At 42.8% G+C, this 17,307-nt stretch overlaps 1 protein-coding gene across 1 annotated transcript in view; it reads left to right on the forward strand.

Moving 5' to 3' along the window:
- Window positions 1–8,120: 8,120 nt before the first annotated feature.
- The window catches only part of MED13 (mediator complex subunit 13), a 75,407-nt gene continuing 66,220 nt past the window's right edge, over window positions 8,121–17,307 (forward strand). Inside the window, exons 1-2 of the mRNA XM_075264744.1 lie at window positions 8,121–8,966; window positions 13,543–13,777. Coding sequence (XP_075120845.1) covers window positions 8,901–8,966; window positions 13,543–13,777 — 301 coding nt within the window. The 5' untranslated portion in view covers window positions 8,121–8,900. The remainder of the gene's footprint in view (window positions 8,967–13,542; window positions 13,778–17,307) is intronic.

Here is a 17,307-nt window from a genome sequence, read left to right on the forward strand (position 1 = left end):
GCAGAAGTTTAAGGGGAGGCCATTGATAGTGGGGGGCAACCACAATGTAGCCCTTGAACCAGACTTGGATATCTTTAGAGGTATTTCACAACTCACTGTGTCCCACTTTTGGTCCATGAAACACACTCTACACTTCCACCAATTGGTGAATGTGTGGAGGAGCCTGTATACTAGCACTTGAATCTATTCCAATTTTTCAATGACTCATGATATGTACTCAAGGACTGACTATCTAATTGTGAGCCACTTCCAGTTAGACAGAGTTGTCAGAACAAACATTCATACTTTCCCTCTCTCAGATCGCTCCTCAATCTGATTTACATTCTTTTTGGCGCCATAATCCACAATCACAGGACACTGGAAGTTCAATAATTCCCAACTGCTGAATTGTAGCATACAAGAGAAATTCTAGAAATAACTAGCAATTCTTTACTTCCAATATTGGCTCAGTTTCTAACCCACTGACCTTGTGGGAGTCCCAGAAGTGTGTTATTTGAGGGGTTTTCACTAAATGGGATACTCGGGATAAATAGGAAAGGACAAAATGGTCTAGTAAGCATCTGATTCAAATCCGAGACACAGAAATGAATCATAAACAGACACAGACTGCTGGGACAAAAGCACTTTTAGTTTCAGAGACAAATTGAAATCCCTCTATATGTGGAAGGCTGAAGAAACTTGGACCAAATGTTAAAGAATCTTCTATACATTTGGTAAGAAAGTTGATAAATACTAACTAATGCCCTCAGCAAGTGGCTACATATGTCTCTTACATCTCATCAGCCTTGGGCACTAAAGTCACCTTCCCCAGGAACATTGCACATGCAGTTCTGTTATTTTTCTGTTTATCAGCTGACTCCTTATAGACCTAAAAAACTGATGTATATCAATGAATACATAAAAGCCTTGGGTTTCCCTACTTTCCACCAGGAAGCCAGTTCTTTTTTGGAGACTCTGATCTCCCCAAAGCAGCTAATCAAATCTGACACACAACCCGGTAAGCTACCAGATGTGACCAGATAGCGTGTCAGTAAACCATTACAAAACCTTTCAAGTGCAAAGGTATATTCCCTTCCTGATAGTATATAATGCAGTGACCTTGGGTAGCGCTTTCTCTCTCATATAAAAGGCCCATATTGTGGTAATACCAAGAGCGGGTGGGATGTCATATCTTGCACAAGTTTCTGGCCAATATTGTTATTCAATGTAGACCTTTAGCTATTCCATATTGCTACAGGGACACACTTTTAAAATGACAGCATATGCATATGATCTATTTTTTTCATATCTTCTCACATATCGTTCCCTGACCTTATGGGGGAGTGCTTGACTGCCAATGCTTTATTGAACTTCAAGATAAATTTATTAAAATCGGAGGAAATGTTACTCAACACTCTCCCTACGCAACTTGAAGCTTAACGTCCCTTCACTCTTGTGTACCTGTACGTCTCTGCCTGTTCGGGTCACTGCGCCACCCTCTGCTCGCATGCTGCGGTGCAGGAGGCGTGTGCAATTTAATTCCTTGCTTAGAGTTTTTGGTTGCACTGTGTGAACACAGCTCTAGTTCTGTAATTGAATTTCCACCACACCCATCTTCTGCCCTTGTTTACCTCTGTTCCTGAAGTGGCTAATTTCAGTCTTGTCCTGTGATTGACAGTCTATCCACCTATCAACTCCAGGGCGGGTTCTTGCTCCCTATTTATTCTTGGTTCGCATTCACATTGGTGCTTGCTATTGCCTTGTGCGTGCTGGCTTTTCTCTCGCTGGTTATTCTTGTATTCTGATTCTTTACCTCTGGCTTTCCCTAATGACTACTCTTTTGGATATCAATTTTGACACTGCATTGCTCGACTGTTACTGACCCCTGGCTAGCTGACCTCCCTTTGTTGTTGTTTATCTTGTCCACGTTTTGTGTGTCACATATTTAGGAAGGGTCCGTCGCCCAGTTGCCGCCTATTACTTAGGATAGGACCAGGCAAGCAGGAAGGGAGAGTGGGGGGCTTCAGTTTAGGGCTCACTGTCTCTTGTGCCCCTTTCCCAGGGTTTCCAGCAGCTACAGGGGAATTGCTGTCCTAGCAATTTCCTAACATGACCTCTCCAAGTGGATTACAGGCTTCTTCTTGAGTTTCAATCATGCCAGCATGCTTGAAATGGTATATCAAGTGTTTAAATCTTTTATTTGGTCTACCAAACCACCCCACCTACAATGGTGAAAAATGGTAGTAAGGATGTTAGTCCTCCTTCCAGACCACCAGCTAATTAATTCTCACAAATGGCTTCCACTGCAGCTAACAAACCTGCAAATAAGTACATGTACTAGTGTGTAAATGCGTATATGTATAATGTGTAAATTTGTGTACTATGTGTGTGTGTGATACATATAGTATACAGTGCACGTTTATATACAGGTACAGTGGGGGAAAAAGTATTTAGTCAGCCACCAGTTGTGCAAGTTCTCCCACTTAAAAAGAGGAGGTCGGCCTGTAATTGACATCATAGATAGACCTCAACTATCAGAGACAAAATAAGAAAACAAATCCAGAAAATCATATTGTCTGATTTTGAAAGAATTTATTTGCAAATCGTGGTGGAAAATAAGTGTTTGGTCACCTACAAACAAGCAAGATTTCTGGTTTTCACAGACCTGTAACTTCTTCTTTAAGAGTCTCCTCTTTCCTCCACTCATTACCTGTAGTAATGGCACCTGTTTAAACTTGTTATCAGTATAAAAAGACACCTGTGCACACCCTCAAACAGTCAGACTCCAAACTCCACTATGGTGAACACCAAAGAGCTGTCAAAGGACACCAGAAACAAAATTGTAGCCCTGCACCAGAGTGGGAAGACTGAATCTGCAATAGGCAAGCAGTTTGGTGTGAAGAAATTAATTGTGGGAGCAATAATTAGAAAATGGAAGACATACAAGACCACTGATAATCTCCCGTGATCTGGGGCTCCACACGAGATCTCATCCGTGGGGTCACAATGATCACAAGAACGGTGAACAAAAATCCCAGAACCATACAGGGGGACCTAGTGAATGAACTGCAGTAAGCTGGGACCAACGTAACAAAGGCTACCATCAGTAACACACTACACCGCCAGAATACTGAGTTGCATCCAAAGAACACCATACCTACTGTAAAGCATGGGGGTGGCAACATCATGCTTTGGGGTTGTTTCTCTGCAAAGGGACCAAGACGACTGATCCGTGAACATAAAAGAACAAATGAGGCTATGTATCGTGAGATTTTGAGAGCAAACCTCCTTCCATCAGCAAGGGAAATTGAAGATGAAACGTGGCTGAAACGTCTCCAGATCTCAACCCTATAGAAAACCTTTGGAGGGAGTTTAAAGTCCGTATTGCCCAGCAAAAGCCACAAAACATCACTGCTCTAGAGGAGATCTGCATGGAGGAATGGGCCAACATACCAGCAACAGTGTGTGCCAACCTTGTGAAGACTTACAGAAAACGTTTGACCTCTGTCATTGCCAACAAAGGATAGATAAAGTTTTATAATGACCTTTTGTTATTGACCAAATACTTATTTTCCACCATTATTTGCAAACAAATTCTTTCCAAAGCAGACAAAGTGATTTTCTGGATTTGTTTTCTCATTTTCTCTCTCATAGTTGAGGTTATTAACACTATGATGTTAATTACAGGCCGACCTCATCTTTTTATGTGGGAGAACATACACAATTGGTGGCTGACTAAATACTTTTTTTCCCCACTGTTTAATATATATACGATAAATATTATACCTGTAAGTAAACTTTCACTGTATGGGCTCATTCACATCTGCGCCCGGGACTCCGTTCTGCAGGTTTCCGTTTCCTGCACAAAACAGGGGCAGGAGACAGAAACCTGCCGGCATGTTTCAAACCCATTCATTTGAATGACCTTGAAAAGTGTCTGGCCGTGAGCGCCAGTGAGCGTTTTATGCGCTCCGCGGCGAAACCGGTTTCTTTAAACCGGACAGTCAGACATGCAGTACTCTGTGTCCGGTTTAAAAAAAACGGTTTCGCTGCGGAGCGCATAATACGCTGACCGGCGCTCACGGCCGCTCTTGGTTGACAGGTTTCCGTCTTCTGCATGCAGAAGACGAAAACCTGAAAACGGAGATCGAACGCTAGTGTGAACCCAGCGTATACAGTATATCAGACACATGCAGTACACTACTTTACACATTATACACATTAAATATTATCCTATATATTATTAACAGAGTAACTATCTTACTATGTTTTATACTATGAAATATAATTTTAAAAGTATATATACTGGTGTATATATATTAATATATTCTTATATATGTATAATATATACAAATGTATGCATAATGTGTTATAAAATTATGTTTTATAGTACACTACATAGTATACTGAGACGACATAAGGCTAGGTTTACACCACACTTTTTTCTTCTAGTGTACCGGTCATTATCATACAGGTGACATATAGTACGATGTGCTACTTATAACCGGAATTATTTACAGCATGCAGTTTTTCTGCAAAAAAGTGCTGTGTACATCCAACTTCAGGCTAAGGCCCTACATAACCAAATGCAGCTAAAAAAATTTGCATAAAAAATGTACACTGTTTTTTCCACAGCGGTTTTCTTTTCTGCAATTTTCTCAGTTTTTTTAAATTTTTTTTATCCCTATTAAATATATAGGAAAATTGCTTAAAATTCTGCAACTAAGATTAACATGCTGTTTTTTTTTTTTTTTTTAAAACAAACAAACAAACAAACGTGTTTTGAAACAGCAGATTTTTTTGTAGCTTTTCTTTACTGCAATGTATGGATGAGATCAAATAAATCTCATTCACTTTGCTGCTGCTATATAACACAGCATTTTCAAAACAAGGGGCCTTAGCTTTAGGGTCCATTCACACGGAGTAATGTGCCGCGTGATCTGAAATCAATGGGAGATTTTACGGCGCTCAAAGTCTCACACGCCGTATACGTGCCAGATCACGCGGCACGTTACTCCGTGTGAATGGACCCTTAAAGGGTTTTACCATACTTTAAATTTATCACCTGTCCACAGGGTAGGTGATAAACATCTTACTGCTGGAACAAAAATCAACCAGGAAAGCAGGGATCCCGTGTCCTCCCGTTCAAGTGGTTCAGTGGTCAAGCATGTGCTCTTGCTCTCTTTTCAAAGTATATAGGTCTGACAAAGATTGCCAAATTCACTGCTATAGCAATCCCATTGATTTTGAATGGGGTAGTGGAGTGCAAGCTTGACAACCAATCCCTTGACACAAAAGAACATAGGAACCCTGTTCTTGCGATTGATAGTGGTCCAAAAAGTCCAACCTAGACCACATCAGACAATAGATTATATCTCTAGAAGACCATACCCCTGCATTCCTGATGACGTTGGAAAGAGACTTACTGTATATACTCAAGTATAAGCCGACCCGAATATAAGCCGAGACCCCTAATTTTACCACAAAAAAAATGGGAAAACTCGAGTATAAGCCTGGGGGGGGGGGGGGTTGCAGCAGCTACTGGAAAATTTCAAAAATTAAAATAGATACCAATAAAATAAAAAACCTTGTACTCACCTGTCAGTGATGTCAAAGCACAGCTGACCAGGAACTGCCGCACATCTCGGACGGCAGAGGAGGCTGCCGGCGTGCAGGAGAAAAGGCATGATCTCTGAGCCATCGGACCACCCACAGAGACCGGTTAACACCTGCACTGCACCGGAGAACAGGTAAGTTGGACCCTGACTCGAGTATAAGCTGAGGGGGGCTTTTTCAGCATAAACACTGTGCTGAAAAAGTCAGGTTATACTAGAGTATATACGGTAGGTTTATCACTTCCAGCAGCACAATGCAAAAAGATATTAAGCCATAAAGTGTCCATCAGTAACTCCTAACAGAAGACAAATTATAAAGTAGAAGACTGTAATGAAGAGATGGTCCGCAATCACATTGATGCTATGATTAAAGGGGAAACCCCGAAATGCGTAAGCGATTCTTTTATTCACTATGTGTGTTTTCTGACTTATTTTTTGTACGCTATCATTTTAACTTGGATGGAATAAAGCATTGAAAATTTTATAGCGGCTTCTGGAGTGATTGCGGACCATCTCTTCATTACAGTCTTCTAACGATTTCCCTCACGGTCCGGAGGAAAGGTCTTGCACCTCCAAGGAAAGTCCAAGGATGTGGTAAGACTCAGTCCACATTGTTTCTTTTTCTTCACAAATTATAAAGTACTTTCACACTGGTAAAGGTTCTTTCTTGGCTTCCACAAAACATTCACAGAAGTCTCACCGTTCTGCTGGTGGTGTGGCCAGGAGGACCCCCGTGCGCTCTTTTTGGGGTTGCTCTAAGCTCAGACCATTCTGGACTAATGCCCAGTCCAAAATATATATGAGTTTATCAAAACATTCCCTGACAAAGTCTACCTCTTCTTTCCTTCTCCTCTGTCTATACCTTCTCTTGAACCCTATAATTCTTGGTTTCCACCAGTGTGGGATTGTCTGTAAATAATTCTAGTCTGGTTGATTCCTAGGCAAACAGCTTTTGTTCTACATAGAAGTCTAGAGTCTTTAGTGCAGAATCCCCATTGTATCGTTTCCTGGAGACACAAGGTTCTGTATTTTGGTACTGACAGTCACATGGATTCATAAGCAATGCTGGGGGCAGTCAACCCTACAATCATAGTATAAGCCACCGCTTATTTTTCTGTTAATCTTTACCGACACCACTGAAAACACGAAAGCCATTTCTTCCGAGAGGTTGGCATACATATCCACCTCCTTCTCCTTTTTCTATTGTTTCTTGGCGGCAGTTGTCTTTGGCTGTCCCTTACCACGACATATTGGATCTGACTAGCTATTGGATCGGGACCTTCCTCTGTTCTCCAAGTCTTTACTGACCATAGTGGTTATCATTTCTCTCTACATTCTGTTTGTCGCCTCTTTGAATCAGACTGGTTTTCTGAGGTGGGTGGCATACAGTCGATTTGAGGCCAAGGTGTCTTAGAGGTCCCTTATGCACTAGCATCAATATTGAGATTGCAGCTTCTATCTGGCCCATAAACCAAGGAGACTCACAGATTCCCCTAACCACACTAAGGTTTATTGAACACCTTAGCACCCATAACCATTGCTATCAAGAATTCTCTGTACGGATGAGGTAGGGGGCCCCGGTTTAAAGATTGCACAGGGGCCCACAAGACTTTAGTTACACCACTGCAGGCTCCCACTGCTATGTGACCTAGCCTATGGACGTTTCCATGTCTGGCTTCCTGGTCCACAGACTAACTGCAGTCCTCTGGAGACAATAATAGATGGCAGGATTTCCCTATTCCTCTTTGTTTTTGCTGTACCCTATAAACTTTGAAAAACAACTAAAAAAACAAACTATCATTTGAAAGAGAATGACTGGATAAATGAGAAAACTGACTGGTTTGTGGAGTGGTCACATCCAGACTATTGGCAGCTGTGTGCCCCATGTAAGAAGGACAATGAGCTCCCCACAAATGGCAGCTATATGAGGATTCCTTCATCCCTTAGAACTGTGATATAGCAGAGGAGAGGGCAGTGACCAGGAATGAAGACTTCCAGGCTGTCCTTTGCTCTCTTGTGGTGGCTTAGACTCTGACTTCCAGTTAGCCCTCAGTCCTCTGACATTCACATGGGGCGGGGCACGCATACGGATAGATTGTTAGGAACATCACTGGGATCCCAGCTCACCGCCTATAGCCAATGGTTGTGCTCGTTTTTTCACTGACACACTCCTCTGCTCCCTGCAGCTTCCTTCCACATCCCTCACTAGCTAGATCACACAGTATTGTGGACGCTCCCATAAACCTAGACGGAATGAGATGTTCCCTAACACCGCGAGAAGCCGGTGAACTTTCCAGGAACTTCTTTATTGTAAGCCATTCGCGCAGCAGACTGTAGTAGCGGCTCCTCAGCAGCTGGCGGCGCAGACTCGGAATACAGTCTGACACCTCGCCCCCTAGCGGTCTCTTCCCATGACAACCTCTTCGAACCTCCCCCACTAGCTTAGTTTCAGTCTACAACCCCGACCAGCCAATCAGGGAAGGCATCTTTTGATCACATGCCGGATTGCCGGCCAATCACCAGCGAGAGGCCGAGCAGGCACCACGGCCGCCATTAAAGAAAGGAATCTGTAAATTCAAATGGGAAAGCTGCCCCGACATTGATCCGATTATTTATTATCACTGATTAGTTCCTATCGGACGGGATTTTCCTGATCGCAGACGGTTGGAAGAGGAAATATCGAGCAGCAGCATCGGCAACCACTTGTGTGTGCGCAGGAGGACAGACGGGGAGGAGGAGGAGAGGAAAATGGCGAACCTGTGAGAAAAGAAGCCGACAAACACCCGGGGACTGTTCGTGGTCGGATCACAGCGGACTCAGCGTTTTCCTTTGTGCCGTGCGCTTCACCAGGTGGAGGCCTAGCGTTGCCCCCAGTGCTCCGGTGACCGGGCGGTTCCCGCCATGCTCTGCGCCCCGATCAGGGGGACCAGCGGCGGGGGAGGGAGGACTGAGACACCGCCCGGCTACCGGTGCTTGTAACAACGCCAGTACTCTCACTGCACCGTGCGGGCTGATCGCCGTCTTGTGTGGACGCTCTCGCCTCCATAGCGCTGGGATACGGGGGGCAATCTAGAGCTCCAGTGTTGCTTCTCGGACGCCCTCTTGCCCTGGTCACGTGGGATGGGCAGCGATTAATCGCCTCGTCTATTGAGTTGACTGATCGGGGAGCCGGCCTGTGGTCATGACGAGGATGGTGTGCTAGTGCTGGCCGGGAGGTGACCGCCTGGTGTATACAGCAGCTGCTGCTGGTCCTCAGTCTCTTTCTTGTTCGGGTGGGATAATGGCGTGTAATCCCTGGCTGTGACGATGAGTTCATGTTTTGTGCCGAACGGGGCCAGTCTGGAGGATTGCCACTCCAACCTCTTCTGTCTGGTGAGTGCTCGGGCCTGCAGCTGCCGGCCACAGCCGGGGGATTCTTATAGAGTGCAGTCCTCGGATCTGATCTGTACGATCACACACTATATATCCTATATATAGCCTCTATGTATCTGTCTGATCTCACACTTCATATATGCTATATATATTCTATGTATCTGTATGATCAAACACTATATATATCCTATATGTATCTGTCTGATCACACACACTTTATATATGCTATGTATATATTCTATGTATCTGTATGATCAAACACTATATATATCCTATATGTGTGTGTTCTCACACACTATATATATCCTATATATAGTCTCTATGTTCATATATGCTATATATATTCTATGTATCTGTATGATCAAACACTATATATATCCTATATATATATCTGTGTGATCACACACTTTATATATCCTATATATATTCTATGTATTTGTATGATCAAACACTATATATCCTATTTATATTCTCTATGTATCTGTCTGATAACACACTATATATATCCTTTATGTATCTTTCTGATCACACACTATATATATCCTCTATGTATCTTTCTGATCACACACTATATATCCTTTATGTATCTGTCTGATCACTGGTTATCTAACCTCATCTGTCCATCCTCCTTTGTTATCTATTCATCTGTCTATCCTCTGTGTATCTGTATTATTACATGTTATCTATTCCTCTAGCCTTCTCCATGAATCTGTTGTCACACTATCCGTTCTGCCACTCTTATCTGTGCATCTATAATATTGCTTGTTATCCATTTATGTTATCACACTTTGTCCATTCACTCTCTTCTATCTTCTATGTATCTCTATCATCACTTTATCCATCCATTTATCTTCTGGCTATCCTCCTCTATGTATTTGTGTTCCCACACGTTATCCATCCTCTTCTTTGTATCCATGTTATTCCGTGTTCTCCATCTTTCATCATCTTAGGATCTGTAGATCTATCACACCTCTCCTCCCCATGGATCTGTGTTCATTCCTATAGCTTAGTAGTTTAACATATAAGGCGGACTCTACCATAGAGCATTCTGCAGCCATGTGTTCCTGTCATGGAGATTCCTAAACTTTGCACCTGGTGCTTCTGACACTATGAGGACACGTTCCTCTCCTGGGGAGGTTTGCCTTCTTTTGCCCCTTCCTATCCTCCTCTTATGGGAGGAGGCAGGAAGCAGCCATTTTCCTGCCTGTGTTACTGGGCCAGGCCATAACTTTAAGATGCCCTGTGTTTTTATGTCTTCCACCTCTGACTCTTCTATATAAACTATCTTTTCTGGTTTGGGACTTGTTTTTTTTTCTAGCTTATTTTTTTCTCCAGCTTTTTCCTTCCTTTGACTTACTGGCTTGTCTTCCCATATTATCATGTTGTGTATCAGTCATATATTTTTTCCAATTTCTGAAGTGTATGTTACGACATCTTGTGTTTATCTCTTGCCTTTGATGACTTGGCTGCTGTTCAGTTCTGGGTATAGTGCCTGACCTTGTAACATTGCTTTCTCTCCAGGCTAATCTTATCAGAGTCTGTCCATTTGCAGATATTTTGCTGACTGCAGTTTATCCAGCCTTTGGTTGCACACTTTTCTGGAAGAAGTCTTAGTTTTTGCTTCCATTCCTATAAAGTAATTTGTATGGGCTTCTGACAAAGTTGTGTAGTATGGCCACTATCCACAGTTCCATAAAGAGATTTTCCCACAGCTTTCCCAGACTCCAATATCAACTGGTACTCCTAGATTTGGAGTAATCCTACATCCCACTTCCTTTGTTAATTTGTCTGAGAGGATATGCACTAGCTGCCATATTGGTTAATGTGTAGCTTTCCTAGGAAAAGTATAGAATGTATTGCAGCTTCATTGGGGGTTGACTTGTTATAGAAATGTTAATTGTAAGGATATTGGCCATACACGTACAGGTTGTTAGCTTGGCCGATCAGTCATAAGTTGGATTATGTATACAAGCCCACCAGAGATACACTGGTAGATCATGTTAAAAAAAAAAAGAGCGCCACTGACTTGTATTTGCCGGATCATGTCAAACATGTTGTTTCAGTTGGTAACGGTCAAAAACTTCTAACCTGATCACTTTTTTTTTTTCTTTTAGCAGACAATAGCCATTACAGACTGTTGATCATATACAGTTTTAGAATAATAGTTATGTTCTGCACGTTGGCATGTATAAACACAGCAGTACATTAGAATGCTGCAAAGGAGTGGGCAGTCTTTTTTGGGAATGAAAGGTCTTTCCCGACCATTACCTGCAGGGCTTGTCTGTGTAAATGGGCCTAACATCTGTTCTGTAGTGTGTAGTTGAGTTAGTGGCAAGTGAGATCGGCGTCATTGGTCCATTGATGGGAGAAGTTTTTATACTGCTAATACTCTGAGGCCATGCTTGCCATGAAATATTCCTTGTGCAGTCTGTTAAAGATGTGCTTTGATTTCGGATGGGCAATTGACACTGTTTCTTAATGGTCTGTCAAAAAAAATTAGGACATGCCCTATTTTGCCTGTTTTCTTGGATCCCTCAATTTTTTTACGGCCATTTGGTGTCATGGTTGTCTCAATAAAGCCTATGTACGATGCCAAATCATGTTGTCTGTGGTCCTGTAGCCATGCACCAGGCCAGGCTGCCAGTGTTTTTTCTTAGAGGACCTTTCAGCACCTCCAACAAATCCAGATCATTACAACATCTAATAGGTGCTGCTCTGCTGATTCTGGCACAGTTAGTTTTTCTGTAGACCCCACCAGTCCCTAGCAAACAATGTAGTTAGTTTTGGCTCCGGATATACTATTTATCTGTACTGTCAGAAGGGCGGTGTCAGGCAGGAGCAGACAAGGGGTGTGATCCTGAGCTCTGACCCTGACTGTCTCCAATTGGAGCTCTGAATCCTACCTCACCCGCCTGACACTGCCCTTCTGACATTACAAAGCTTAAATAGCCTATCATGCATCAAAACTAACTGCGCTTTTTGCTCATGAATGGTGAGGGCTAGAGAAAAAATTCCAAATGCACTGGAATCAGTGGAGTGGTGTTTATTAACTGATGCTAAGAACATGAATTGGTGGAAGTGGTAAATGGCATTCTTTAAAGGGGCTCTATCAGCAAAATTCTGCTAATAGAGCCCCACATATGCGTGAATAGGCTTTAAAAAGGCTATTCAGGCACCGTAAATGTTACATTTAATCCCGTTCCCGTTTTTAAATAAAAGTATTAAAACATACATGTAAAACTTACCTGAACGTGCACCATGGGTGGGGATAAAGGATGCGACATCATCTTCGGGCACGCCTGCCTCTTCTGTCTTCTTGGAGCGATGCCCTCTGGTTCCGTGTCTTCTGTCGTCTTCTCTTTAAATCCTGCGCCTGCGTAGTAGCGCATCCCTCCGAAGCGCTACTGCGCAGGATCACTTGTGAACTGCCATTAAGTAAAATGGCGAGTGAGCCTGCGCATTAGCGCTTCAGAGGGAAGCGCTACTATGCAGGTGCGGGATTTAAAGAGAAGAAGCCAGAAGACACGGAACCAGAGGGCGTCGCTCCAAGAAGACAGAAGAGGCAGGCGTGCCCGGAGATAACGTCGCATCCTTTATCCCCGCCCATTCAGGTAAGTTTTACATGTATGTTTTAATATTTTTATTTAAAAAGCGGGACCGGGATTAAATGTAACATTTACGGTGTCTGAATAGCCTTTTTAAAGGCTATTCGCGCATATGTAGGGCTCTATTAGCATAATTTTGCTGATAGAGCCCCTTTAAGTAAATGGGCTTCTCTGTTCTACAGGGTTTTCTGTTTACTGTGTGATTAATGAAAGCACTGGCGGCCCCAGCCCAGAGTGTGGCTACAGTGCTATTGCAGCACCCTAAAACATACATCTGTTATGTTAACCTAAAACTTGACATAAATTCTACATGTGTATACAGTCATCATCTAGTTATTGCCTGGGTGTATCAATTATCCACATGTCTAAAGGGCTGTGAAGAGTATTAGTAGTCACATAAAGCCTGGGTACTGACCATCTCTGGTTGTAAATAATGAGATGTACACTCTTACACCCATCCCCCCCTCCCCATTGTGTCCCTGCAAGGGAAGTTGAAATGAGGTTGGGATTCCAGCTGTTAGCAAGTGCTCACAATGTGAAACCTTGAAATGTTTGTATTGTTGTGATTTAAGTAATTATAGTCCGGGAATGTGCTTCTCCCAGCTAGTCGGCTCATCTTTCTGACCAGCAACCCCCCCTGCCCTCACTGGTTACTGCCTTGCCACTTTGCAGTCACTGTATCTGCTTATCTGAGAGAGGCTTGAATACTTCAGCATGCTATTCGGTAGTGTTAGTGGTTATGCACCCTGCATTTGTAGTTTTAGTTTATATGCCAGGAATGCTCTTCATATTTGTTAGTTTTTTGTTCTTTTTTTACTCAATGGAATAGTTTGTCTATCAAGAGTCAACCTAAGCCTCAGTATGCTCCATAAACTTTACTTAAAGCTTAGAGAAGATAATGTACAACACATTATTGAGGTTACACTGTTGTGTCCAGGACCAAAAGCAAGCATTTACCTTTGTCTTTCCAGGCTGACCTTACAGGGATCAAATGGAAGCAGTATGTGTGGCAGGGTCCTACCTCTGCCCCAATCCTCTTTCCGGTTACAGAAGAGGATCCCATACTGAGCAGCTTCAGTCGGTGTCTCAAAGCTGATGTGTTAAGTGTGTGGAGGCGAGACCAACGTCCTGGCCGGAGAGAACTGTGGATATTTTGGTGGGGGGATGATCCCAACTTTTCAGACCTAATTCATCACGACTTGACAGGTAATATTTGATTTATATCACCGTAAGTAAAGACAGTCAGTAAAGCGCTGTGTATTTGTGGTGCCCGAAGCGCTTTTATTTTTTTAATTTTGTTTACTTGTAATAAAAAAAAAAAGCATTTCTCAGGCTTTGTGTATGACATGTTCATGCTACTGCGCATCCTTGTGTAGGACATTTGGCGCTAACTGCATGGTTGGCAAAAATATGTTTTAGTCGTCATAGAAATTTTGGCATTGCAGATCACATTGAAGTTCCATTGGGATTTAGTTTTTGTTCCCCCTTCCACATCATCTTGTGCAGTGTTTTATCAGTGTAATGTTGGCTAGCAAGAAGACAACGTAACATGACCAGCGTAAACATTGTCTTTATAATGACTGGGTCAGACAGATGTAGTAAAACGCCTTTAATTGATGAAAAAAAATGTAATGGTTGAATTCCTGTGTAAGTAAGTATGTAGCCAGCTGTGTATCAAATTAATTATACAATATTGCTAATTGTATAATATAACTTCAAAATAAGTGATCGTTTATTTTATTTTTTTTACTCCACCCAAAAGTGGCTCCAACTCAGTCTTTGACTTAAAGAGGACCTTTCATCAGTCGGGCACAGGCAGTTCTATATACTGCTGGAAAGCTGACAGTGCGCTGAATTCAGCGCACTATCGGCTTTCCCGATCTGTGCCCGGTGTAAAGCGCTATCGGTCCCGTTACCGTAGCGCTTTAGTGTCAGAAGGGCGTTTCTGACCGTTAGCCAGGGACGCCCTTCTGCCCAGCATCGCCTATCACGCTGTACAGTGTGAGCGGGGAGGAACGCCCCCTCTCGCTCCTGATAATACTCGTCTATGGACGAGCTGTGTGAGCAGAGGGAGGGGGCGTTCCTCCCCGCTCCACAGTACAGCGCGATGGGCGCTGCTGGGCAGAAGGGTGTCCCTGGCTAAGTGTCAGAAACGCCCTTCTGACACTAAAGCGCTACGGTAACGGGACCGATAGCACGTTACACCGAGCACAGATCGGGAAAGCCGACAGTGCGCTGAATTCAGCGCACTGTCAGCTTTCCAGCAGTATATAAAACTGCATGTGCCTGATCTGATGAAAGGTCCTCTTTAAGGACTCCACAGTCTTCTATGTGCAGTAAGCAGTGTATGGCAGCTAGTCTCCAACTGCAAGCTCGGAAAGAATTGCACATTTCAGATAGAGCCTGCAGATGGAAAATAGCCAAATACAAGTCTTCTGTTGTTACGCCTCATGTACACACACTGTATTTAAGGATTTCTGCAGTTTGTTCAGAGGTTAGGTATGCTTTTACTCCAGTTTTTAGGCCATATTGGAAAGGAATGATGCATGTTGAAGAGGTTAGCTCACAGAAAACCTTTATCACCTGTCTACAGAGAATGCTACCGTCATGTTACAGAGCAAATTACAGTTGTAAACAAATGACCATTCTTGTGTGTGTAACGTTTTGTAGCTGTGGAGAAAAATAGATGGAAGGAGGCCTTCACCTTCCTGGAGCCAGGGGTCTTACCACTCAGACCCCTACCATCACCATCTCATGCAGCGGGAGTTGATCCTCCCACTACTATGACTTCACCCAACCTACCTGAGCAGTGTTCCCAGAGCTGGAGGCCTACAATTCCCCCTTCCCTCTTCCCCAGTGCACCAAGTTTGGGAGTTATCCATGAGGAAAAGGGAATGGTGCGGGTCTGACCATGAACTTATTTCCTATCCTGTTGGTAGGAGAGAACTTCTAAAATTGGTACAGCCCCTTTAACATTAAAAATGATCTGCAGAAATGGAAATCCTTCCCTCGCATTCCTGTGCTATGCCCCTCTGCTTGCCACTTCTTTTTTTTTTTATTTGTCTTTTGCTAGCAGGATGCAAAAACATCAAACTGGTGCATTTTTGGCATAAATCGTGGCCATGAACCAAAGCGCCAGTTTTCTGGTGTAGATCTGTTCAGAAATGCCCTCTGTACATGATGATCACTGAACAGATCTTGTATTGAATTAAATCAGAAATCTCACAAAACATAAGTTAATTTCAAACTGTTTTTACGGAGCAATTTTGAAGTCTGCTGACAAACGCTCTTGGCCTTGGCTTTTTGCTTTGAGCCTTATGGCAAATTTTCCCTCCATGTATAATTGCTGTGTGAACACAGCCCTTGGGTTTGGTCATTGCAATGCCAAGAGCTAGATACTACAGTGTTCTTATCACCGAAAGTGAATTGAATTCCCTGCCTGAAGCGTGCTGTAGCAGCTTGGACAGAGCCTGTTCTGCCCTCCATGTTGACTCCTGAGCCTTGCTTGTGCTTCTTTCTATGTATGCAGTAACGTCATCTGAATCAGAGCTATTTTTGTCTTCAGTAAACAGCAGCCTTTTGTGGCAGGGATCTCTCATCTGCAGTTACTTAGTCTAAACTTGTACAAATGTTATATACAGACATATCTGCAATGATATCTCCATGCTAAAAATATTCTGTAGCTATTCTGCTTGCAACATAAGCAGGTTTGTGATTTTATTTAGCTTTTAAAATATACAAAAATGTTTGAAAGAAGACAAGACATTAGTTGTAGAGGAGGGAGCAGTGGGTGGTCATTGCAAATATTGCCTCTAGCTAATATTAACTTAGGATGCCGTTGATACATGGCTCATGGTTCATATAGCAGGAATTGGAGTCTTAAGAGCTCTTCAGCAGTATTACTGCCACTTTTAGTTGGGCTAAAATCAGAGATCTCAAACCAAAGCATGTAGTCTTACATAGCGTCATATATCTTTCAGATCAGGTTTTTCAATAGCTTGGAAGTTTTTCCTACAATGTAGTAAACCCTGTGTTCCTAGGCTAGTTCTTTATTTTCAGGCTTTTGGAAATGAAACAGCATTCTCATTGGTTGCGGTTTACAACTCTAGATCTGCTGAATGTATATACCATGTGCAGGTTGTTGGCTCTGCCAACACTTGCAAACAGTATGGCTATTCTAGAGATTGCCTTTGTGTCTCAGAGTACAGAAAGTAGGCTATTATGCTTACTTAAAGGTGTTGACCCAATTCAGTTGTAGTGCATTAAGACACTAATCCGTAACTTTTTGCATGCTAGGAAAAATGTGTTAAACGTTAATCAGTTTTTATTTTATTTGCATTGGTGTACTGTCTTGTAAAACAATTTGTGCTTTGGTAATAATCCAAGAAACCTGTTCAGTTTGCGCCAGTCATAGCCATATTGCTTTTTGTAGTTAGCAGTGGTTATGGCTTTTCCTACTTTCTCTCTTTCCTCCTGTTTTTGGCAGGAAATAGACAATGTGTCATGGATTGACGAATTGCAGTCTGTGTTGACTTGCATAGTAACCAAGTCCATAATGAGAATCAGTATTCTGTGTGGTGCATACATCTACCACAAGCATACCCTCCCTTGGTATGGTAATTATTGCTGCTTTATGGACTGTATTCTCTTCTTATACCCCTTCCCCGCAACGACCTATTGGACATTATTGGCTTGCAGTTTTTTTTGGATTCCATACCTCCTACCCCTGCAGTTAG

Source organism: Leptodactylus fuscus, chromosome 2 (genome assembly GCF_031893055.1).
Source record: "Leptodactylus fuscus isolate aLepFus1 chromosome 2, aLepFus1.hap2, whole genome shotgun sequence".
NCBI classification, from domain to species: Eukaryota; Metazoa; Chordata; class Amphibia; order Anura; family Leptodactylidae; genus Leptodactylus; species Leptodactylus fuscus.